This window comes from Salvelinus alpinus, chromosome 3 (assembly GCF_045679555.1).
Source record: "Salvelinus alpinus chromosome 3, SLU_Salpinus.1, whole genome shotgun sequence".
In the NCBI taxonomy this organism is placed as follows: domain Eukaryota; kingdom Metazoa; phylum Chordata; class Actinopteri; order Salmoniformes; family Salmonidae; genus Salvelinus; species Salvelinus alpinus.
In genome coordinates, this window is record NC_092088.1 from 29,700,068 (window position 1) to 29,726,389 (window position 26,322).

General features: G+C 40.8%; 2 protein-coding genes across 4 annotated transcripts in view; both read right to left on the reverse strand.

Moving 5' to 3' along the window:
• Positions 1 to 2,318: 2,318 nt before the first annotated feature.
• LOC139570535 (nucleolar transcription factor 1-B-like) lies at positions 2,319 to 21,232 on the reverse strand. Of its 3 annotated transcripts, none has more exons than XM_071392480.1 (16): positions 21,031 to 21,232; positions 20,065 to 20,161; positions 19,424 to 19,596; positions 18,885 to 18,968; positions 15,789 to 15,944; positions 15,549 to 15,613; positions 15,323 to 15,446; positions 14,875 to 14,994; positions 13,381 to 13,502; positions 10,826 to 10,973; positions 7,055 to 7,137; positions 6,623 to 6,818; positions 6,347 to 6,394; positions 4,991 to 5,068; positions 3,154 to 3,219; positions 2,319 to 3,058 (listed from the first exon to the last, which is right to left on the reverse strand). In XM_071392480.1, exons 2-16 carry the CDS (start codon positions 20,111 to 20,113, stop codon positions 2,972 to 2,974), a joined length of 1,599 nt encoding a protein of 532 aa, XP_071248581.1. In that variant the 5' UTR covers positions 20,114 to 20,161; positions 21,031 to 21,232; the 3' UTR covers positions 2,319 to 2,971. The 3 variants fall into 3 exon arrangements, 2 of the variants coding, with proteins under 2 accessions (XP_071248581.1, XP_071248582.1); XM_071392481.1 differs by lacking the exon at positions 21,031 to 21,232 and adding an exon at positions 20,643 to 20,730; XR_011674097.1 differs by lacking the exons at positions 2,319 to 3,058; positions 3,154 to 3,219; positions 4,991 to 5,068; ... (1 more) ...; positions 6,623 to 6,818; positions 21,031 to 21,232 and adding an exon at positions 7,606 to 9,118 and having other exon boundaries at positions 7,052 to 7,137; positions 20,065 to 20,636.
• A 2,687-nt stretch (positions 21,233 to 23,919) lies between these two features.
• The window catches only part of slc4a1b (solute carrier family 4 member 1b (Diego blood group)), a 40,698-nt gene continuing 38,295 nt past the window's right edge, over positions 23,920 to 26,322 (reverse strand). The window contains exons 17-18 of the mRNA XM_071392479.1: positions 25,817 to 25,990; positions 23,920 to 25,391 (exon numbers count right to left, since the gene is read on the reverse strand). Of these exons, the coding sequence (XP_071248580.1) occupies positions 25,311 to 25,391; positions 25,817 to 25,990 (255 nt within the window). The 3' untranslated portion in view covers positions 23,920 to 25,310. The remainder of the gene's footprint in view (positions 25,392 to 25,816; positions 25,991 to 26,322) is intronic.

Here is a 26,322-nt window from a genome sequence, read left to right on the forward strand (position 1 = left end):
TGGAATGTGATGCTTTGCGAGCGGGTGTCCACATACACTACATAACCAAAAGTATCTACAGTGCATTCAGAAAGTATTCAGACCCCTTGACTTTTTCCACATTGTTACTTTACAGACTTTTTAAAATGGATTAAATAATAGTTTTCCTGTTCAATCTACACACAATACTCCAGACCATCTCAAGCTCTGTCAGGTTGAATGGAGAGTGTCGATGCACAGCTATTTTCAGGTCTCCGCAGAGATGTTTGATCGGGTTCAAGTCCGGGATCTGGCTGGGCCACTCAAGGACATTCAGAGACTTGTCCCGAAGCCGCTTCTGCTCTGTCTTGGCTGTGTGCTTAGGGTCGTTGGCCTGTTGAAAGGTAAACCTTCACCCGTCTGAGTGCTCTGGAGCAGGTACTTTTCTCTGTTCATCTTTCCCTCGATCCGGACTGGTCTCCCAGTCCCTGCCGCTGAAAAACATCCCCACAGCATGATGCTGCCACCACCATGCTTCACCGAAGGGATGGTGCCAGGTTTCTTCCAGACGTGACGCTTGTTATTCAGGCCAATGAGTTCAATCTTGGTTTTATCAGACCAGAGAACCTTGTTTCTCATGGTCTAAGAGTCCTTTGGGTGCCTTTTGGCAAACTCCAAGTGGGCTGTTGTGTGCCTTTTACTGAGGAGTGGCTTCCGTCTGTTCACTCTACCATAAAGGCCTGATCGGTGGAGTGCTGCAGAGATGGGTGTCCTTCTGGAAGGTTCTCCCATCTCCACAGAGTAACTCTGGAGCTCTGTCAGAGTGACCCTCGGGTTCTTGGTCACCTCCCTGACCAAGGCCCTTCCCCCCGATTGGTCAGTTTGGCCGGGCAGCCAGCTTTAGGAAGAGTCTAGGTGGTTCCAAACTTCTTCCATTTAAGAATGGAGGTCACTGTGTTCTTGGGGACCTTCAATGCTGCAGAAATGTTTTGTTACCCATCCCCAGATCTGAGCCCCGACACAATCCTGTCTCAGAGCGCTACAGATATTTCCTTTCGACCTCATGGCTTGGTTTCTGCTCTGATATGCACTGTCAACTGTGGGACCTTATATAGAATTTACCACAGGTGGACTCCAATCAAGTTGTAGAAACATCTCAAGGATGATCAATGGGAACAGGATGCACCTGAGCTTCATTTCGAGTCTCATAGCAATGGGTCTGAATACTTATGTAAATAAGGTATTTCTGTTTTTTTATTTTAATGTGCAAAAAAATCTAAAAACCTGCTTTCACTTTGTCATTATGTGAGGATGAGGATTATTTATTTAATCCATTTTAGAATAAGGCTGTAATGTAACAAAATGTGGAAAAAGTCATTGGGTCATTTATTTTACCTTTATTTAACTAGGCAAGTCAGTTAAGAACAAATTCATATTTTCAATGACAGCCTAGGAACAGTGCCTTGTTCAGGGGCAGAACGACAGATTTGTACATTGTCAGCTCGTGGATTTGAACTTGCAACCTTTCGGTTACTAGCCCAATGCTCGAACCACTAGGCTACCCTGCCGCCCCAATCATGCTGGCCATATTGCAGTCTTCTCGACTGCCATAATAAAATAAACACTTGAATAAATGAGGGATACAAATAACATGTTATGGTGGGGTGCATTTTCCATGGTTTAGATCCACTAGTACCATCTATGCCAAGGCGACTGCGTGCCAAGAGTGTGAAAAGCTGTCATCAAGGCAAAGGGTGGCTACTTTGAAGAATCTCAAATATAAAATATATTTTGTTTAACACTCCCCCCCCCCTCCCCATGTGTCATTTCAAAGTTTGTAGAAAATAGTAAAAATAAAGAAAAACCCTTGAATTTGTAGGTGTGTCAAAACTTGACTGGTACTGTATATATTACATATATACTGTATGGATTTCCTTTATTTGCAAAAAAACCTCCTGCCTCTCAGGCCCACAGGCCTGGGCCAAGGGGCTTCAGCCCCGGTAAGCCCTTACAATAACCCAGCTCTGTGTAATAGTGAACAAACAAAAACGTACTTCAAAGATAATCTAAAATAAAAAATAGAAATATGGCTCACCTGGCGCAGGTAAAACCATTGAACTTGTGAACGGATGTCAGACTACATCAAATAACATCAACTGGCAAATTAATGTATCTTACCTCTTGTCCACTTCAAGTTCATAGAGGATACTGATAGAACAGCAAAATGATTCTCAAACTTTACATGAAACATCATAATCTGCAGCACTAAAATACATCATGGGTAAGAGAGTTGTTTTGATGGAAACTGATGAGTAAATCAATGAATAAATGGTCCTTTCACATTTAACTACCACACAACGAAAATTCAGATTGTTTTTAATAACAGTGAACATTGATACAAGATACTGAATGTTATGTCACGGTTACTCAATGGCCAAGCAATAAAACTGTCTAGGCAGATTGAGTCCCCTAATCAAAAATCATAAAACAGCGGAAACATTTCAACTCATTACCACTTTATCCTGAAGAGTCAACAAAACTAGAATCATTGACATGAATACCTTAGTCTCTCCTCCCGAAGAAAGGGAGATTGAGGTAGTCCCATTAGTCTTCGATCACTGAATTCCAATGGTATATCCAACAAGCAAGCACAGTGACATTAGGTTATGGGCAGTGTGCATCATTCTGAATCAGAGTCCTCTTTAAAAAAAAAAAATAATCTGCTTACTTCAGATTTGTGATTTCTTCAAGGAAGGGAGGAATGAAGGATGCATTTCCTCACGCCATCTGAACAGGGCGGCAGGTAGCCTAGTGGTTCTGCCCTGAACAAGGCAGTTAACCCACTGTTCCTAGGCCATCATTGAAAATAAGAATATGTTCTTAACTGACTTGCCTAGTTAAAAAAAAGTTTTAAAAAAAAGAAAAAAAGGCCAAGGCTCAAAATAAACACCTGAGTTTATTGGGACAAGTGTCAATGACATTAATTCAGTCATTAGGTTATGGACAGTGTGTATCATTCCATATCGGAGTCCTCTTCGGAACTGGAGCTAATACTGGAGCACCCTGACCAATTCTCCTTTTCCGTCATATGTTCGTCATCCTAAAAAGGTACATAAGATCAGTGTTAACACTTATCTTGGCGAATTGTCCCAAAATAAAGGCTTGATTAAATAAAAACAATGTGTCTATTCTAACCTCATCTGAGTCATCTTCATCACTGGATGTGTCGATGTCGCCCTCCAGGTCGTCATCCTCTGAATCCTAGAGAGAAACATGCTGATACTGGCTGAAATCCTCATTGGACATCAGTGAGGGATTTAACCCTTACATTGAAATGATGCCTAACCCTATAGGCCCTGGTCAAAAGTAGTGCACTTTAAACGGAACAGGATGCCATTTGGGACACAGGCCATGTCAAGTTAGGATTCCACCCCATAGGAGCACTTGTTGCAGTACTGTTGGTAAGTATTAGAGATATTAAATAAACAATACCCAATGAATGCTCCAGGAGTTTTATTGTGCAATGCTTCGACCCGAAGGTCTTCGTCAGGCTGATGTTGTACAAAGAAACTAGAGCATTTTTCAGCGTGCAGGTATCTAATCTTTACAACATGAGTTTACTTTTTGTACCCAGCACCTGCAAGTCACTTGATGTGCATACACTATGTTTGAAACTATATACACAGGGCATTCGGAAAGTATTCAGACCTTACTCTAAAATGTATTAAATAGTTTCCCCCCCCTCATAAATCTACACACGATAACCCATAATGACAAAACAAAAACAGGTTAATTTGTTGCAAATCTATAATAAAAAATAAATAAACTGAAATATCACATTTACATAAGTATTCAGACCTTTTACTCCGTACTTTTTTAAAGCACCTTCGGGGATTACAGCCTCGAGTCTTCTTGGGTATGACGCCGTTTCCAGCTACAATAGTCATTTACAACATTAACAATGTCTACACTGTACTTCTGATCAATTTGATGTTATTTTAATGGACACATTTTTTTTGCTTTTCTTTCTAAGTGATGCCAAACTTAAAAAAATAATAATTATTTATTCGTTATTTTACCAGGTAAATTGACTGAACACGTTCTCATTTACAGCAACGACCTGGGGAATAGTTACAGGGGAGAGGAGGGGGATGAATGAGCCAATTGTAAACTGGGGATTATTAGGTGACCATGATGATTTGAGGGCCAGATTGGGAATTTACCCAGGACACCGGGGTTAACACCCCATCTCTTACGATAAGTGCCATGGGAACTTTAATGACCTCAGAGTCAATTTGATGTTTTTTTTTTGTGTAATTTGAACAATAGTGTATGTAAATAAGTTATTTTTTTTGCAAACATTACTAAAAACCTGTTTTCACTTTGACATTATGGGCTATTATGTGTAGATTGATGAGAAAAAAACAATATTTAATCCATTTTAGAATAAGGCTGTAACGTAACAAAATATGGATAAAGGGGTCTGAATATTTTCCGAAGGCAGTAACCGAAAGGTTGCTGGATTGAATCCCCAAGCTGACAAGGAAAAAACCTATCATTCTGCCCCCGAGCAAGGCAGTTAACCCAATGTTCCCCGGGCGTGGAGGTCGATTAAGGCAGCCCCCCCGCACCTCTCCGATTCAGAGGGGTTGGGTTAAATGCGGAAGACACATTTCAGTTGAATGAATTCAGTTGTACAACTGACTAGGTACCCACCACCTTTTTGCATTTTTACTCCTAAACTTATTTAGGCTTGCCATAACAAAAGGAGTTGAATACCATGCAAGACATTTCAGCTTTTCATTTTTTATGAATTTTGAAAAACGTGATTCCACTTTGACATTATGGGGCATAGTGTGCAGGCCAGTGACAAAAAGTACATTTAATATGTTTTAAATTTGGGATGTAACACAACAAAATGTGGAAAAAGTCAAGGGGAGTGAATAGTTTCTGAAGGCACTGTATCAGTACATGTCTTTTGCCGTCACGGTGTGGTGTTGTGGAGGTGATAACGTGTGGTGTGTTAACTTACTGATGTTCTGCCCTTCTTTGCCATCCTGCCCTTCTTTGCCATCCTTCCCTGCTTTGGGTTGTCGAGGATTTTCAATTTCTGAAGAACAGATACAAGATCAACGCTAAAGATAACTCACGCCAATCGCAACCAGACAGACACACACACACGGCCAGTATAAAATCCTTGGTGCCGGGAAATCGCAAGGAATCACGGAATCCAGACAGTAAAACAGAATTCAAGAATATTCCAAAATGTACTGAACTAGGGAATCAACTAAATGTATTGAAAATTAATTAAACTTCCCAAAGTTTATTATAAGACATGAACAGAATGCATCAGTGATTCGTATTTCCTGCAACTTTCTGAAGCGGCAAAAATAATTCCACGTCTGTGTATGACTGGTGCGTGCGTCTACCACTTTGTGTAGCCGTTAGTGATGATGCTAATGAAAAAAAGAAATTAAAACGTTAACTACAAAGTAGCCTATGCTTACCTGGCAGAATGATATCATGATTATTTGCATCAATCAAGAGGGTATTTGTTTCGCAAACTCTACCATCACGTGTGCTACAAAAACACAGCTAAACAACAGCCTCTTGCTAGGTCCGCACTGGAATTAAAGGTTAACTAGCTAAGGGCCTCCCGGGTGGCGCAGTGGTCTAAGGCTGTGCCACCAGAGACTCTGGGTTTGAGCCCAGGCTCTGTCGCACAATTGGCCTAGCGTCGTCCGGTTTAGCGAGGATTTGGCCGGCAGGGATATCCTTGTCTCATCGCACACTAGCGACTCCTGTGGCAGGCCGGGTGCAGTGCACGCTGACCAGGTCGCTAGGTGTACGGTGTTTCCTCCGACACATTGGTGCGGCTGGCTTCCGGGTTGGATGCGCGCTGTGTTAAAAAGCAGTGCGGCTTGGTTGGGTTGTTTCGGAGGACGCATGGCTCTCGACCTTCGCCTCTCCTGAGTCCGTACGGGAGTTGTGGCGACAAGACAGTAACTACTAACAATTGGATACCACGAAATTGAGGAGAAAAAGGGGGTAAAAAATAAATATATTTTTTAAATAAATAAATTAACTAACTAACTACACTCAACATCTAAATTCCTTCTAGACCTAAAAAGTGGTCACCTGATGTGGTTTAAGAACTGTTGTGGACTTACAACATCAAATTCATTTTTTTTTTCAATAAAAAAAAAAAAGGTGTGCTTTTGAGAGGGAAAAACTGAAAAAACTGGGGTAAATGGAAACCTGAAAAAACTAAATGGAGAAAGGGGAATTTGGGAAAAACTAAACAGAATCCGAAAAAATAAAATCTAACATTTTATAGGGCCTTTGTACATACACACCTCAATTTCCTCTCGGTTTTATCTCTACTTACATTTGGGTTTTGATCCAAGTACTTTGCCTGTTCCTTTGGGGACATGGTCTGAAAAATGTTAAATAGTAAGACCACCAGTTAACAGTAAAAACTTTACAGATAGACCTCAACTCACAACAGTGGTCATATTTAATCTAAAAGAGGGTTTGTCCCAAATGGCATCCTATTCCTAAGTGCACTACTTCTGACCAGAGCTCTACGGGACAGTAGTACACTGTATAGGGATTAGGGAATAGGGTGCCAAGTGGGAAACACCAGAGAGTGAATGGACTTTACATTAAACCAGCTGCGTAGCTCTACTTGGTACTCCCTAGCCCTCTCCTGGGCTATTCTCTGGTAGTGCTCCTTTTCCTTCTGGGCCAGCTTCCTCCACAGTGGGCTGACCCTGGCCATGCACTTCCTGGAGCTGAGGTGGCTCGACTTGGCTCTCAGCTCTGCCATCTTCTCGCTGTAAAATACTGTGTGACCCCACCTGTTCAGTGAAGTGGAGAAAGGTTTTCAAAGCTAGAAGTTGGGGTCACACTCAATGCTGTCACTGGGGAATGGGGGGGAAATAATGACTGGATATGTTTCGAAAGGCATATAATTTCCTCTTAGCTGATACATCTGCACAGCACAAAACTATTAGAAGTAATTCTTTCAGAAGTACTTTCACAAACTCAGATAACTGATGAAGAGATCAGTTGGGGCACAGCCAGGGATACTCACTCAGATGGTTTCTTGGGCTCGCCTTGAAATGTACTTTTCCTTTTCCCCAACAGAATGCGCTGCTGCTCCTTATCTGTCACAGTCTGATTGGACAAACACACACACGTCATGTTCCTGACTGCATTAGGACTAATGTCCACGATACAAATGGTCATTTTTGGGGCCAATATTGCTGAGCAATGTTAAGGAATCCTCAAACCAGAGCGTAGAAATTGGCAATGTGCTCAATCTCCCATTAAAATATTTTGGAAAACATAGCAGACGTTTGAGCTCAAGTGAGAGAAAATCAACTCCTGTTTTGGAGTGAAATGTTGGCCATTCACATCTCAAATGATTCCGCACTACAATATTCATGATACGTTAATACACACAGTGCATTCGGAAAGTATTTAGAACCCTTGACTTTTTTTAAACGTTAAAACATTATTTTAAAATGTATGGGAAAAAAGTCCCCCCCCTCAGATCTAAACACGATACCCCATAATGACAAAACATTGACATTTTTTTTGCAAATGTTTAATAAAAAATAAATAAAACTGAAGCTGAAGCACCTTTGGCAGCGATTACAGCCGCAAGTCTTCTTGAGTATTACGCTACAAGCTTGGCACGCCTCTATTTGGGGAGTTTCTCCCATTCTTCTCTGCAGATCCTCTCAAGCTCTGTCAGGTTGGATGGGAAGAGTCGGTGCACAGCTATTTTGTCCCGAAGTCACTCCTGTGTTGTCTTGGCTGTGTGCTTAGGGTCGTTGTCCTGTTGGAAGGTGAACCTTCACCCCAGACTGAGGTCCTGAGAGCTCTGGAGGTTTCATTAAGGATCAAATCAAATTTTCTTTGTCACATGCGCCGAATACAACAGGTGTAGACCTGACCGTGAAATGCTAACTTACAAGTCCATAACCAAAAATGCAGTTAAGAAATAGTTAAGAAAAGATTAACTAAATAAACGAAAGTATAAAATAACGAGGCTATATACAGAGGGTACTGGTACCAAGTCAATGTGCGGGGGTACATGTTGAGGTAAATTGTACATGCATTATCGCTCTGTACTTTGCTCTGTTCATTATTCCCTCGATCCTGACTAGTACCCCAATCCTTGCTGCAGAAAAATATCCCCTCCGGCATGATACTGCCACCACCATGCTTCATCATAGAGATGGTGCCAGGTTTCCTCCAAACGTGACGCTTGGCATTCAGGCCAAAGAGTTCAATCTTGGGTTCATCAGACCAGAGAATCTTGTTTCTCATGGTCTGAGAGTCCTTTAGGTGCCTTTTGGTAAACTCCAAGCGGGCTGTCGTGACTTTTACTGAGGAGAGGTTTCCATCTGGCCACTCTACCATAAAGGCCTGAGTGGCGGAGTGCTGCAGAGATGGTTGTCCTTCCGGAAGGTTCTCCCATCTCCACAGAGGAACTCTGGAGCTCAGTCAGAGTGACCATCAAGTTCTTGGTCACCTCCCTGACCAAGGCCGTTCTCCCTCAATTGCTCAGTTTGGCCGGGCAGCCAGCTCTAGGAAGAGTCTTGGTGGTTTCAAACTTCATCCATTTAAGAACAAAGGAGGCCACTGTGTTCTTGGGGACCTTCAATGCTGCATAAATGTTTTGGTACCCTTCCACAGATCGGTGCCTCGACACAATCCTGTCTCTACGGACAATTCCTTCGGCCTCATTGCTTTGTTTTTGCTCTGACATGCACTGTCAACTGTGGGACCTTAAATACAATTGTGGCCAAAAGAGAATGACATTTTGAGAATGACACAAATATTAATTTTCAAAGTCTGCTGCCTCAGTTTGTATAATGCAATTTGCATATACTCCAGAATGTTATGAAGTGTGATCAGATGACTTGCAATTAATTAAAAAAAAAACATTTCCACTGCATTTCAGCCCTGCCACAAATGGACTAGCTGAAATCATGTCAGTGATTCTCTCGTTAACACAGGTGTGAGTGTTGAAGAGGACAAGGCTGGAGATCACTCTCATGTTGATTGAGTTCGAATAACAGACTGGAAGCTTCAAAAGGAGGGTGGTGCTTGGAATCATTGTTCTTCCTCTGTCATCCATGGTTACCTGCAAGGAAACACATGCCGTCATCATTGCTTTGCACAAAAAGGGCTTCACAGGCAAGGATATTGCTGCCAGTAAGATTGCACCTAAATCAACCATTTATCGGATCATCAAGAACTTCAAGGAGAGCGGTTCAATTGTTGTGAAGAAGGCTTCAGGGCGCCCAAGAAAGTCCAGCAAGCGCCAGGACCGTCTCCTAAAGTTGATTCAGCTGCGGGTTTGGGGCACCACCAGTACAGAGCTTGCTCAGGAATGGCAGCAGGCAGGTGTGAGTGCATCTGCACGCACAGTGAGGCGAAGACTTTTGGATAATGGCCTGGTGTCAAGAAGGGCAGCAAAGAAGCCACTTCTCTCCAGGAAAAACACAAGGGACAGACTGATATTCTGCAAAAGGTACAGGGATTGGACTGCTGAGGACTGGGGTAAAGTAATTTTCTCTGATGAATCCCCTTTCCGATTGTTTGGGGCATCCGGAAAAAAGCTTGTCTGGAGAAGACAAGGTGAGCGCTACCATCAATCCTGTGTCATGCCAACAGTAAAGCATCCTGACACCATTCATGTGTGGGGTTGCTTCTCAGCCAAGGGAGTGGGCTCACGCACAATTTTGCCTAAGAACACAGCCATGAATAAAGAATGGTACCAACACATCCTCCGAGAGCAACTTTTCCCAACCATCCAGGAACAGTTTGGTGATGAACAATGCCTTTTCCAGCATGATGCAGCACCTTGCCATAAGGCAAAAGTGATAACTAAGTGGCTCGGGGAACAAAACATCAATATTTTGGGTCCATGGCCAGGAAACTCCCCAGACCTTAATCCCATTGAGAACTTGTGGTCAATCCTCAAGAGGCGGGTGGACAAACAAAAACCCACAAATTCTGACAAACTCCAAGCATTGATTATGCAAGAATGGGCTGCCATCAGTCAGGATGTGGCCCACAAGTTAATTGTCAGCATGCCAGGGCGGATTGCAGAGGTCTTGAAAAAGAAGGGTCAACATTGCAAATATTGACTCTTTGCATCAACTTCATGTAATTGTCAACAAAAGCCTTTGACACTTATGAAATGCTTGTACTTAAACTTCAGTATTCCATAGTAACATCTGACAAAAATATCTAAAGACACTGAAGCTGTAAACTTTGTGGAAATTAATATTGGTTTCATTCTCAAAACATTTGGCGACGACTTTACACGATTCCATTTGTTATTTCAGAGTTTGTCGTCACTATTATTCTACAATGTAGAAAATAGTAAAAAGAAGAGAAAACCCTTGAATGAGTCAGTGTTCTAAAACTTTTGACCGGTAGTGTATATATATTATTCATGTCCATATTGCTCATTATTGCACCAGTATCTCATACTCCACTCTGTTACCAGCAACATTTCTCAGAAATATTGCCTCAAAATTACTAGTGTATAATCAGTTTAAGTGTTCACCTAACATGCTAATCAGTCATTACACATGTTTCTGTAAATAATGTGTTCACACAAGTAGACAGTTTTTGAAATTAAGAGAAAACTTACACAAATTGGTTCACGTTGATGAAAAAAGAAATGTACACAGAAAGTTTAATTGGAGGTCAGACATTTCATGTCTGTCTTCACAATAAGAGATTAAAAGAGCAGCTTCAACAGACTTGCCCCCAAACATGAAAATACATACGAAATACCAAAAAGAGTTGAAAGGAGCATGCATGATCTCCAATTAACCTTGTCACAGCGTCTCTCGTAGGCTTCCTTTTTACGCGTTGTCATTGTTTTCCAGCGCTGGGAGCAAATCACAAAATACTGGTTGTTAGGGTCTCCCTCTCCCAGTATGGTGGCTTTCTGTTCCTTACAGAAAAGGTTGTAACCCTTCCTAAACCACAAACACATGGTTAACTCAACCTTAAAAAAGCAGGTATGACCACAAACTCCATCACTGTAAATATGACATGGCCATTTACAGTGCATTCAGAAAGTATTCAGACCCCTTGAACTTTTCCTGATTTGTTAACATTACAGCCTTATTCTAAAATGTATTAAACCCCCCCCCCCCCCCCCAATCTACAAACAATAGACTGTTTAACATTTTGTCAACTTTATAAAAAAAATACTAATCTGAAATATTACATTTACATACACTACCGTTCAAAAGTTTGGGGTCATTTAGAAATTTCCTTGATTTTGATAGAAAAGCACATTTTTTGGTCCATTAAAATAACATCAAATTGATCAGAAATACACTGTAGACATTGTTAATGTTGTAAATGCCTATGTTAGCTGGAAACGTCAGATTTTGAATGGAATATCTACATAGGCGTACAGGCGCCCATTATTAGCCACCATCACTCCTGTGTTCCAACAGTACGTTGTGTTAGCTAATCAAAGTTTCTGATTTTAAAAGGCTAATTGATCATTACAAAACCCTTTTGCAATTATGTATGCACAGCTGAAAACTGTTGGTCTGATTAAAGAAGCAATAAAACTGGCCTTCTTTAGACTAGTTGAGTATCTGGAGCGTTACAGACTCAAAATGGCCAGAAACAAAGAACATTCTTCTGAAACTCGTCTGTCTATTATTTTTCTGAGAAATGAAGGCTATTCCATGCAAGAAATTGCCAAGAAAGCTCTCGTACAATGCTGTGTACTACTCCCTTCATAGAACAGCGCAAACTGGCTCTAACCAGAATAGAAAGAGGAGTGGGAGGCCCCGGTGCACAACTGAGCAAGAGGACAAGTATACTAGAGTGTCTAGTTTGAGAAAGACGCCTCACAAGTCTTTAACTGGATACTTCATTAAATTGTACCTGCAAAACACCACTCTCAACGTCAACAGTGAAGAGGCGACTCCGGGATGCTGGCCTACTGGGCAGAGTTGCAAAGAAAAAGCCATAAGGTCAGCATCCCGGAGTCGCCTCTTCACTGTTGACGTTGAGACTGATGTTCTCTGTTCATCTTTCCCTCAATCCTGAGTAGTCTCCCAGTCCCTACAGCTGAAAAACATCCCCAAAGCATGATGCTGCCACCACCATGCTTCACCGTAGGGATGGTGCCAGGTTTCCTCCAGATGTGACACTTGGCATTCAGGACAAAGAGTTCAATCTTGGTTTCATCAGACCAAAGAATCTTGTTTCTCATGGTCGGAGTCCTTAAGGTGTTGTTTGGCAAACTCCAAGCGGGCTGTCATGTGCCTTCCGTCTAGCCACTCTACCATAAAGGCCTGATGGCGGAGTGCTGCAGAGATGGTTGTCCTTCTGGAAGGTTCTCCCATCTCCATAGAGGTACTCTAGAGCTCGGTAAGAGTGACCATCGGGTTCTTGATCACCTCCCTGACCAAGGCCCTTCTCTCCCGATTTCTCAGTTCTCCCCCGATGATTCAGCCAGCTCTAGGAAGAGTCTTGGTGGTTCCAAACTTCATCCATTTAAGAATGATGGAGGCCACTGTGTTCTTGGGGACCTTCAATGCTGCAAAAATGTTATGGTTACCTTACCAAGATCTGAGCGTCGAAACAATCCTGTCTCGGAGCTCTACGGACAATTCCTTCGACCTCATGGCTTGGTTTTTGCCCTGACATACACTGTCAATTGTGTGACCTTATACAGACAGGCATGTGCCTTCCCAAATCATGTCCAATCAATTGAATTTACCACAGGTGGACTCCAATCAAGTTGTAGAAACATCTCAAGGAGGATCAATGGAAAGAGGATGCCCCTGAACTTAATTTAGAGTCTAATATCAAAAGGGTCTAAATACTTATGTAAATAAAGGTATTTGTTTATTTTTTATAAATTTGTCAAAATTTCTAAAACCCTGTTTTCACTTAGTCATTATGGGGTATTGTGTAGATTGATAAGGGGGAAAAAAGTAGACATTTTATAAAAAGGCAGTAACGTAACAAAATGTGGAAAAAGTCAAGGGGTCTGAATACTTTCTGAATGCACTGCATATTGAAAACGTATCTATATTGGAAAATGAATTGCCACTCATGCAATAGTTCTGTAAAAGGCATGAGTGGACCCAATAATGTTGGAGAGCTGCTGACTTACGGAACAGTATACTTGAGTAAAAATAAATAAAAATACTGTAAATATGCTCATAATAATTGTATGGTTTAACACCAACGTTCAAGCCTGAAGAAGGCACTATGTGCCGAAACGTTGTTTACCCGTTCGATTATTGGGTGCATATTTAGAGTGTGCGACTATCTTTCTGTTTACTCATGCAACAGTTACTACTTTGGCAAAGGTAGCCCTTTATGGTAAAGGCAGGCCCAGTGACTTACGATGGGGGTTTGTCAGGCTTGCCGTCTGCCAAGTCCTTCAACAGTCTCTCACACTTGCGCAGAAGTGGCTTATGCTTGGCCCTCCGACTCCCGTTATTCTCTGGCTGCTCCTCCATCTCCTCCTGCAACATGAGAGTTGTTCATGGTTGAGCGATTCATGTGATGCAAAATCAACAACCTAAAACATAAATGTGTCCTGGAACTTTGCATTGTGGAACATTGTGATAGTGAACATATTGTTAGCTTCTAATTCTCAGAGTAAAAACCTCAACAGACACTATGAAAGCTTAACCAAGTTCACTCTTCCCAGAGGATCAATACAGCTGCATTAGACAAAACATGTTTCCACCAACACAAGTATATATACTCCAATTTAGCTGCACTCCTCCTTCTCTCCAATCCTTACATCTTTTATGGTTCGACAGGAAGACGAAGTGACGGGGTAATAAACCGCTCCTCCTCCCTTAAGGTGACCTGACCTCAATCCCCTTGATGCCTAATCTAAAGCTCTCCACCCGTATCCCCTACAGCACTCCCGTGACTGCCTCCCCTCTACCCAGCACATTCCAAAGCCATCTGGGCTCCTACAGATAACCATTAACTTCTGATGTAAAAACCAGTCTCCATCACTCCTCACATACTATAGTATTACTCCTGATGTATCATGTCTATGGTATAACAATGTTCCAAGTTTAACCCAGAGTCTAACAATATACTGAACAAAAATATAAACGCAACATGTAAAGTGTTGGTCCCGTGTATCATGAGCAGAATTAAAAAGACCCCAGAAATGTTCTGTATGTACAAAAAGCTTATTTTTTCTCAAACTGTGCACAAATTAGTTTACATCCCAGCTAGTGAGCATTTCTCCTTCGCCAAGTAAATCCACTTCAAGAAGCGGATTAAAGAGGATGATCATTACACAGGTGCACCTTGTGCTGGGAACAATGGAAGGCCACGTGTGCAGTTGTCACACAACACAATGCCACATATTTCTCAAGTTTTGAGGGAGCGTACAATTGGCATGCCGACTGCAGGAATGTCCACTAGAGCTGTTGCCAGAAAATGTAATGTTAATTTCTTTACTATAAGCCACTTCCAACTTTGTTTTTAGAGATTTTGGCAATACGTCCAACCAGCCTCAGAACTGCAGACCACATGTAACCAGGCCAGCCCAGGACCTCCACTTCCGGCTTCTTCACCTGCGGGATCGTCTATGACCAGCCACCCGGACAGCTAATGAAACTGAGGAGCATTTCTGTCTGTAATAAAGTCCTTATGTGGGGAGAAACTCATTCTGATTGGGTGGGCCTGGCTCCCAAATTGGTGGGCCTATGCCCTCCCAGGACCACCTATGGCTGCGCCCCTGCCCAGTCGTGAAATCTATAGATTAGGGCCTAATGAATTGATTTCAATAGACTGACTTCCTTATATGAACTGTAACTCAGTAAAATCTTGTATTCTAGGCAATAAAGACATCAGCAAAACACCCACCTCCTCATACTGTGTCTGCTGCTCCAGAGAGAGATTGATCCACTTGAGTTTCTCCTCGTCAGGTAGCTCGGACCAGCGCTTCTTCTGCACAATACTCTGCTTGATACAGCCTCCTTTGGCCTGTGGAGAGAGACATGATGCTATATCACCTGCAGTTCATGTGTTTCTCATGCAATGTAGATTCATCAGCAAGACTAACCTGTATAAATTACAGCTAAATTAATTGTGAATTGGAACAGTCAGTGGGAGGTCAGGATAATCAGTCATTCCTCTATATAAAGAATATGCCATAACAGTAGAAGCAGATTGCTGAACTCTGAAGACACACCGGCCCTTGCTGATTAACATCTCCCACCCCTCCACTAGCTATCCTTGTAGAATATTTCAACAACAAAAAAATAAGCCTTGAACAGATTACATTAGATTGGTTGACAGCTATGACACTCACATCTGGGTTGGCTAGAAGGAATATCCTCCTCTCGTGGCGGTACCAGAGCCCGTGGGGTGTGAGGGGCCCTTTTATGTTCTTTAAATAGTCTCTCCGTACCTTCTTCCCCCCAGGGTACTCTTTCCTGGAGGAGCATTGGTTCAGTTGAGACTTTAGAAAGTCAAATAACAAACAAACATGTATCTATGACATCAAGAGAGCAACAGACAGCTCAATACATTCTTACCTCAACTTCTTCATGCTTTTCTCATACATTTCCTTCTCCTTCTGGAATTTCGCAATATATGTTGCCTAAAAACCAGAAATAGGAAGTAATCAACCAGTCAGTCAAGTGTATAGGTCACAAAGGTATCTTAGTCTAACTCAAACCAAAGAATTCGAGGATAAATAAATTGTGCTATAGCAACTTGAAAATAGGAGATCATTGCCATTATGACTATAAAAAGCACTTCAGACACTGACACACCTTCTCGTGCTCTGGGAGCTCATTATACTTCTCATTGATTAACTTTAAGAGCTCAGAAGTTGTCATTTCAGGCTGCTGCTTCGCAAACTTTTTAAAGTTTTCTCTGATGAAGATGCTGCTTGACGAGGCAGGTCTCTTTGGGAAGTCAGGGTGTATCTGCAAAAGAACAGAGAAGATTTCTTCAATATGTAAAACATCCTCTTAAAGTCCTACTCCGGTCTCCTTTTCAGCTAATTCACCACCCAATTCAGTTTACAAAAGGCACATCTCTGACATGGCACAAGTGTGACGGTGGGCCTTTCCTCTTTCCTTCTCAATTGCTCCTCTATTGTTCTTCAAGCATGGGGGAGGTTGATGAAAACCAGATGGAACCATCAGACCAACTCATTGAATGGCCTACTCCATGAAGTTTGCGCTTGTGTCTAAAAAAACACTATTTGCTCAAAACATGTTTTTTTTTGCCCTTGTACATTACTGTATTTATACATAGGATATTGTTTTTCCAACAGGAACAGCACTGTAACAAGTAATGGACAAGAACAATATTTTTTTTTACCAGTTTGCCACTTGACTATAGAAAAGAAGAGCCGCACACTTTAGGAGCTCAGATGCAATATTTGAATAAACTAATAACCAACGTTTCGACAGACAAGCTGTCTTCATCAGGGTATAATGACAAACACTGCGGGTCACTAGTTTATAAAGTGTCTAATCATGGCCGGGTGTGGCCTGATATCATTGGTTAATTCTCAGATATAAGAACATACAAAAACATGAATGGATAGCATACAATAATAGATACAATTTGGATACATAGGCCTACAAACATTTACAAGGAATAGCAAAATCACAATAATCACAAGAATGGCTTCAGATCAAAGTCTACGTTGAGACCGAAGGGAGCAAGAGTCTTTAAATTAAAGATCCAGGCAGCATCTCATTATAACAATAAATTGTCGAGGTCACCCCCTCTCCTAGGGAGGGTGATATGTTCAATGCCTACAGCAGGTGGAAGCTTCTAGGTCTACTCCAGGGTCTCCAACAGGTAGATCACGAGCTACCAGTAGCTCACAGCCCACCTATGAGTAGCTCGCCAAACAGTTCTGGAAGCACATGCAATTTTTCAAGCTCCCCTGCAAACTGTCAAACAAATCTCACAAGTATCAGACACCGCAAGCTCCCAGCTACCATTTAATCAACGCAACATTGACAAGGTAAAAATCTGCAGTCATTGAAAATAAGAATTTGTTCTTAACTGACTTGCCTAGATAAATAAAGGTTTTGAAAAATAAATCCCACCCCTGGTTAGCCACTAAAGGCTTAAAAAGCCAAAACACAACATCTGCCAAATACTTTCCAGCAATATTGCCCGTCTGTGTAGTGCGCGCGTTTGTCTATCACTCTCAGTGTAGCCAGTTGATGTGATAACCGTCGTCGGTTGACAGAAATACTTTCCCCAAAACCGTCTAAATTCAATGTTAACTGCAAAGTAGGCTAACCTGGCAGAAGTATATCGTGAGTAAGTATATAATTTGTATCTGTTATTTGCACATTTTGCATTGAAATGAGCAGCAGCAGCACAGGATCATTGCTAGTCCAGCACATTCCTCACTCACTAGATGCACAATTAAAGAAAATCTCAATTTGTTTGTTTTCTTCTCGACCCTCCCTTAATGGTTTAATAACCATTATTTTACCAGGTACAGTACCAGTCAAACGTTTGGACACCTACTCATTCAAGGGTTTTTCTTTATTTTTACTATTTTCTACATTGTAGAATAATAGTAAAGACATCAAAACTATGTAATAACACATATGGAATCATGTAGTAACCAAAAAAAGTGTTGGTGACAGCTTTGCACACTCTTCTCTCAACCAGAATCATTAGGTAGTCACCTAGAATGCATTTCAATTAACAGGTGTGCCTTGTTAAATGTTAATTTGTGGAATTTCTTTCCTTCTTAATGCATTTGAGCCAATCAGTTGTGTTGTGACAAGGTATACAGAAGCTAGCCCTAAAAGACAAAGTCCATATTATGGCAAGAACATCTCAAATAAGCAAAGAACAACGACAGTCCATTACTTCAAGGCACGAAGGTCTGTCAATTTGGAGCATTCCAAGAACTTTTAAATGTTCTTCAAGTGCAGTCGCAAAAAACATCAACTTCTATGATGAAACTGTCTCTCATGAAGACCGCCACAGGAAAGGAAGACCCAGAGTTACCTCTGCAGCAGAGGTTAAGCTCATTAGAGTTACCAGCCTTAGAAATTGCAGCCCAAATAAATGCTTCAGAGTTAGACAGACATCTCAACATCAACTGTTCAGAGGAGACTGTGTGAGTCTGACCTTCATTGCCGAATTGCTGCAAAGAAACCACTACTAAAGGACACCAATAAGAAGAAGAGACTTGCTTAGGCCAAGAAACACGAGAAATGGACATTAGACCGGTGGAAATCTGTCCTCTGGTCTGATGAGTACAAATTTGAGATTTTTGGTTCGAACCGCCATCTCTTTGTGAGACGCGGTGTGGGTGAACGGATGATCTCTGCATGTGTGGTTCCCACTGAGAAGCATGGAGGAGGTGTGATGGTGCTTTCCTGGTGACACTGGTTGAGAGAATGCCAAGCGTTTGCAAAGCTGTCATCAAGGCAAAGAGTGGCTACTTTGAAGAATCTAAAATATAAATACATTTTTATTTGTTTAACAGATTTTTGGTTACTACATGATTCCATATGAGTTATTTCAACGTTTTGATGTCTTCACGTATTGTACAATGCAGAAAATAGTACAAATAAAGAAAATCCCTTGAATGAGTAGGTGTCCAAACTTTTGACTGGTACTGTATATTGACAGAAAACATAGTGCACTACTTTCTCTTGGAACACTAAGGACGGGGAAGAGTTGCAGTGGAGAAGAGAAGAATGTCCCTATTTGAAAGCTAGAGAATAATTAGTAGCTTGCTATGTTTAATTTCTTTTTAAAGTAGCTCTCGTGCTAGGAAAGGTTGGAGATCCCTGTTCTACTCTATTACTTTAAGCAGCATTCTATAGGTTTAAAAGGGACATTTACAGGAGTTAGACAGAGTTCTCACTTACCTTCCAGTTCTTGCCCTGGAAAGGGTTTTCACAGGCAACCTCAGCTTCAGTGACCAGCTCTGATAGAGAACGAATCTTGCGCACCTTAGAGAGAAACACAGAGATAGTATGTTTTGATAGTATCCCATGTGGCTCAGTTGGTAGAGCATGGTGCTTGCAACGTCGGGATTGCGGGTTCGATTTCCACGAGGGACCAGTACGAAAATGTCCGCACTCTGGATAAGAGTGTCTGCTAAATGACTAAAATGTAAATGATAGACATTACTTTGTATATCTCTGTACTAAGTTCATGTGAACCAATGTATGAATATTTTGACTGGCATTTCATATTCCATGAGAACCAAGAACAAACATGCAAGAGTAGCCTAACTAATTTACTTAATGGATAGCAAGGGAGCCAACTCAGATGAAACACTGTCTGTCTCAGGAGAAATTGCCTATCCTGGTCCCAGATATGTTAGTGCTGTATAGCCAACTCAGCGATACAGTGCAAACAGATCTGGGACCAGGCTAGGGTTTCTAGGCCAGAAGTCACCCACCTTTTTTGATAGGTCCTTCCACTTCTGATGACACATCTGTGGAGAGTAGGGACCAAAAGCCACCTTGTCCCACTCCAGTGTCCTCTCCCCTTTAGTGTAAATACTCATGTCACCTTTGGGAATGTTTTCTTTGATACCATGCAGGAGCGTTATCAGGTCCTCCCTACCCCAGGCTGTAACCAAAGGACAGACATACAGACAGATGACCAACCAGTCAGTCAGACACAAACAGACGGTCAGACAGACAGCAAACCAGTCAGACAGATGTCTAAGAAATCAAACAGACGACCAACCAGACAGACATATGTATCGACAACACAGATAGACAGCCATATAGACAGACATACTGACAACCACAACTAGACAGATGACCAGTCAGACAGAACCAACGAGTAAAACAAACACAGTCCACAGAAGAGACAGACAAGGGGAAATGACAGAGTGACAGGCAAAACCTTACTGCATTTCAAGCTAATTTACAGTGAACAAATATAAACATGCCTAATTGAGCTACATACAAAACGGTTGCTTTAACTCGTATCCAAAATTCACAACTCAATGATCCCAGCCAGCTGGTCAAGTCACTTCACACCCCGGAAATAGTTCGTTAAGTCTTGAAAAAACCTTCATACATTACTTACCTTGTTCTTTATCGCTTGTCTCCATTTCTCCTTCCTCTGTAAAGTCCATCACAAACTAGTGGCGATGTTTGCACGAGTAATAGCCCTTTGAATGATGCTGAAACACAACTAACGTTAGCGGCTATGTGAGTAACGTTAGCTAGCTTAGTTGCTAAAGAACCACATGGCTATTTAAAATGCATTCGTGTGGTCATTGTAAGCACGTGAGACGTTCCCCTTTCATGGTCCTGGTGCAAGCAATAATGTTTAGCTAAATGAAATACTAAATGTATAAACAAATGATATACATAGCTAGCTAAAGTTGCGAATTTCCATTGGGATAGGCTATATGGAAACGCCTGGTGCCGAAATTGATGACGTAGGGTTGCGCAGTTGAAACTGGGAGTCGAGTGGAGACGAATGTAAATTCGGTTCAGACAGTCGAGTCGTCCTGATGAGCCCTTCCCAGCTAGGTACATTATGCTAACAGCAGCAGCATGGCGCTAGTTAACACTTATAAAAGTGGGAACAATTTAGAAATAACCATTTAGAATATGGATGTCACCTTGACATGTAGGCTGGCTAAAGTAACGACTAACCGGTGTGAATCCAGTGCAATGATGTTGTATCTCTGAAAAGCGGATGCATACGGAGTTGCCGTCTTGTGATAGGTTAACGTAGTTATTTAACCAAAAAAATGTGACATAGTAAAAGTAAGCGACGAGTAGCTAGATAGTGTTGCTAATCTGGCCAAAATGACAGCTAAAAATCACATGTATTGCTTTTGTAGTCCGATAAAAACGGAATGACCCTGAACACTCCCAAATCCCAATTTCGGCAGACTAGTTTAAAATTATTGCTGAAGTTTCTAGCCACAAGCAGGCTGGAGGGCTCATTATGACAACTGACAAAACTCAACTGAGAGAACCGAATCCATTCGTCCCGATGACTTAATATCAATAAAAGTATGTATAAAGCCCCTCTTACATCAGCTGATGTCACAAAGTGTTGTACAGAAACGCAGCCTAAAACCCCTAACAGCAAGCAATGCAGGTGTAGAAGCACTAGATGTATATATACAAATTGGCTATATTGTAAAAATGTGATGTTTTCTTAATTTAAAGGTTAGGGTTATGCATAAGGTTAGCAGAGTTGTTAAAGTTATGTTTGAAATAAGATTTTAAGAAGATAGAGCTCCCGAGTGGCGGAGCGGTCTATCACAATCGGCCGTTATCGGGGTCCCATAGAGCAGCACACAATTGGCCCAGCGTCTTCTGGGTTGGGGGAGGGTTTAGCCGGGGTAGGCCGTCATTGTAAAATAAGAAATTGTTCTTAACGGAATTGTTTAGTTAAAATAAAAAATATCAATTATAGAAATAGGTGGGGCTTATGACTTTGTGGCTTTCGTAACTAGTGACGACCATTTGAAGTCACAGGTTGGCCATATTGGCACTCCCCAGTAGAAGTGGTTCTTCATAGGAATTAATTGAATTCTACAGTATTTCAATTAAAATATTTAAAGGACAAAATTACATGTTTAAGTATTTTGTTGTAAAAGTATGCATTTAGGTGTCTGTAATAGAATAAATGTGGCAAAAACAAATGGAGACATTAATAAATGCATTTCTATAGCTTACAAAATATATTTTAACAAGGGGGGAAGGGGGATTGTCAAGATGGAGGCACGGAGGCTTCAACACAGCGCCCTCTATTAGTCATCTAGTGTATAAATAAATAAATAAATAAATAGTCTGCCCCTGCAAGCTGGTCAGGCGCATAGTCACACTCTCCTCCGATTGGTCGTTTCCCACGACAAGTCTCTGACCTCCAACTTCAGTGCGTTCAAGACAACTGTGAACTCAGAAAAAATTAGCTCCGACTGAGTAAATCGTTTCGAATGGTCATCCAACTCAGGAACTACAGCATCTTTCTACAGCTCCGGCTTTCCGATATGATCACTGATGTCATGATTTTAATTAGTTCAGTTTTTCGTGTTTCCAGTTGTCTTAAACACCATAGTAAAAACGGTTCATCCCCAGAATCCACACTCAACTGGAATACAGCTTTTGTCAAAGATAGATTTTTTTTCTCTTCATTTTAGTTAACCCATTCCCTAACCTGCTATGTTAATTCTCCTAATCTGCTGCGAAAATGTTTCTAACGTGCTACAAAAAGTCAGTTCTGACTAAAGCAGGGATGGGTGACACTTTTTTTTTGTTGCACTGAAACATGCAAAAAAATCCTGCTAGGGGGAAATGCAGGTTTTAACTAATTAAACAACAAAGAATATGATTTACATGATCAGTCTCTGTGTGTAAAATAAGTGGTTAATGTGAACCTAACTCACAGAAAAAAAATGTAAAGAAAGCAATCCAATGTTATTTGTTGCCTAGACTTGTTGCCTACTGCAAATGAGAAAGAACAATACATTAATATTGCAGTTAGCCATGACAGCCTTTATAATAGAACGCTTGTGACCACACACACACCTAAATATTGCACTTGGGGGGAAAAAAACATAACGTAGAAATTGAATGAAACAAACATGCATTCGATTTTTGCTCTATTATAGTGGCCACTATAGACATCGATCAAGTGCACAAGGGTACATGTGTGCAAAAAAACGTTCACTGAGTAAAAATGTAAGAATCCCCACCTCACTCACAAGTGTTACTGTCAAGTTCAACACAACAAAAGCAATATCTTTGGGCTACACTGAACATTATTACATTGTACACTTTCTGCCAGTGGACATCTGTGCCACCAGAGAATTATACCCTTTGTTGGCATAATTTATCTCTTTCAGGCAGAGAGTACACCTGGCATACCCCTTTTTAGCCACTGTATTGAAAAAGTGAGAAAGAGGGAAAGTGTGTGGTGTTCCTTTCACCTCTATAGTGACATCCATCTTAAGACAGGCCCAGCTACACTTGTTTAACAAGCAACGCCTCATTGTCACCTAATTATCTCATTCTGAAAATTAACCACATACTGTAGAGGGAAAACATTAATTCACAGATTACTAGTTATAGTTAGCTAACGAACTAACTTCTAACCAACTATTTAATTGATTATCACAGAAACATAAAAATTGATATTGTTTATTCTATAAGTGTTGTAAAAGTATGCTAGACCTTTGTTTAGATTTTTTTTTTTATCCAGTTGATGGAAATACACACAATCTTTAAAATGCTATTTAAAGCTGTATAAATCAATAACTAATTCACTTTTTGTCACAGAATCAAACTAGGTATGATTTATTCTATAAATGTCTAACATGCTTTTACAACCTGTTTTGAAGAAAAATTCCAGTTTATCATAATTCCACGCTGATTCAACTCAAACCAACTCCTTCCCCACCCACCCTGAAACCACAAATGGATTAGGCTCCGTCTTCACCACACTTTCCACCTCACTTAACTCGCCCTCATTCACTTTCATTTCACCCCCAGAACTCGATCTGGTGTAGGGAACACTGTTTGCACCTGATACCAATCTTCTACGACACACCTCCTCCCTATTTTCTGCCATCTTCAACAGATTCTACCTCTGCCTCGCTCATTCTCTTCAACTCTTCTACCTCTCTTTTTCCCTCCATTCCTCCTCCGAAATCCAATTAAACGACTCCTTGTGAAAATATTCCACTTTTCCGCAGTGAAATCTCTTTCTTGCTTCATTAAGGGACGCCATCTCTAACGTACCCCCTGCCAATGCAAGTTACCTTCTCTCATATGTCCGTGTTTAATATTATTATTATTTTTTTTAAGAAGTATGAGCGGGTCAGTGCAAAGTAACCAATCAGATGGACGAAAGGGTGCGTTTACCCACGGCATCCGATTAGTGACGAATACAAAAAAAGTGAAATCACTATATATATAATTTTTTTAAGCATTTAATTGATGTTGAGAAGAGATCACAACAACAAAGAAACACTGTCAGACCTATCAATAAAAAGTTCAATTAAACACACCCCTATGCATCCCTCCATCCTCTCTTCAAATATACTTTTAATTTATGATTTTAGCTTTGATGTATGTACATATAGATAATAGTAATGGTGTCTTTCTATAGGCACTAACCACCACATTTCGTTTGCCAAAGCCTATGCGAAAATGAATGGTTATTTTAGAGGGGTTTTGGATAAACGCTGAAAATAAGGTCTGTAGCAAACACAGGTTTAGGAGATCTTAACGTTTGTTCTATGAGATAATCTTCATCCGCTAACGTAATTTTTTGTGAATGTCGAAGCATTTATGTAATCAAAACAAGCACATACAGCACATAAAGGCTTCATAATTCATAAAGGTCATGCTAACTGACTGATATTATCTCATAGAACAAAACTTATAAGATCTCCTCAAACTTTTTTTCAAAATTTATCCCAAAACATTCTTTCCCCATTAATTTTCCCCATAGGAATGGCTAAACAAACCAGAGGTTACTAATTTCTATTTTTAGGACTACAAGCTTGCGAGCTCTATTGTTCAAATCTCTCTTATACAATATTTAAATCAATCACATTCCACAATCCCCAGGTGCTTAAATTAAAATAAAAGCATTTTAAGAATTTATCCCATCTCCATGGTATTTCATATCAATACGTAAAACAATACCTAAAAGTTATCCGAAAGGCAAGTTTGAGTGATTTTGCTTCTTCAGTCATATGGTAGGTTTGTAATTCATGGATAAAACTCCTTAACAATGTGAAAGATATTGACACTGATATGGCCTCAGTCTACAGCGGTCTGCTTTTCAGCTCAACTGTTAAAAAATACCATAATAGTGGGCAGACGTGCAAAACATCATTCTTATATGGAATGAAGCCTTCTTGTACATTTTTTTTGCAAGATAATAGTTCTAAGTCAAAACCTTTTTAAAGGCCTTACAAAGGTGGAAAGTCAATAGGGCAATATGAAATTAACACACTATCATAGGCCAAAGTATTATTATGACGGGGAGAGCTGTTTGCTGCATAAATACACACATATATGGCTGCAGGAATGTTTGACTGGAAAGAAATAGGCAAATATACAGAAGGTATATTCAACTCTTTAAAAAATAATTTTATTTTACTGACAATTTCTTATATTTGAAATCTAAGGGTCATAACCTACTATTTGGGCTTCATGATGGTTTAAAAACAGTCCAAAATATATATTTGTCAGTTCATACGGTAGTGGACAAAAACAAGAATCCTATTAAAATACTTTGTCATGTCAGATAAATAAAATAAAGGGCTTTTGGATAAAAATGGCGGGTCCAGATGTCTACAATGGCATCTGAGTTTCATTGTAGACATCCTGTCCAGGTTCCTCCTCAAATGTCACCTTAGCGTCGTCGGCGTCCAACTGAAACACAACAGAACAAGGAAATACATAACAGTAAGGAACAATCTCATTCGATGTCAACCTCAACAAACATTGTGCTCATTGGTTGCTTTATGTATGAGACCAAACCAAACAAAGGCCTTCGATTGACTGATTTCAAATGAAGATTCAACCCTCAATGATGAACAGCATGGTATAGATGAGGGTGGGAGTGAGGTTGTCTGTAGGTATGCTTCATTGTACTGTATTGTTCTGTATTGTACAAATAATAATAATATGCCACTTAGTAGATCATTTTATTCAAAGCAACTTGCAGTACAGTGGGTGCATTCCTTTTTTCGTATGTGTATCTGATCCCCTTCGGGAATTGAACACACAACTTTACCAATACCAGCACCAAGCTTTAATAATAGGACCACACACACAACACCCTGATGTCTACTTACACATTTCATCTCCAGTTCGGTGAAGAAGCGTCCGGTCATGGCCATGCGGAGGGGGATAGTGAGGATGAGAACGAAAGGCAGGGCCAGGGAGGCCGGGCTGGACTTGACGATCCACAGCACTGCAAGACACACCACCTGGATGGCTGTGTATAGGTGCATCCTGCCCGTTGACACCTAGTGCAAGTATGAATAGGGCGAAAGGGAATTCTGATTCTTATTTATTTACTAATACCATCTCCTTTTTGAGGGAGTCCTAGCCAATACACAAGAATACAGAGGCATGCAGCGTGATATCGTAATCTGGTAATCTGACCTACAAAAACAAACACATCATAACCAAAATATGACATCTTTCCCATGGCGTCTTGATCTAGTCTTTAACTGGTTGTAAGAGTCCAGTTGGTTGTAATCTGGTTATATTGCCTCTTCTCAACCAAAAAAACAGTTTATAACTAGAAAATGGTGTCATAAAGACGTCACATCATATGCCACCTTTTGCCCAGATC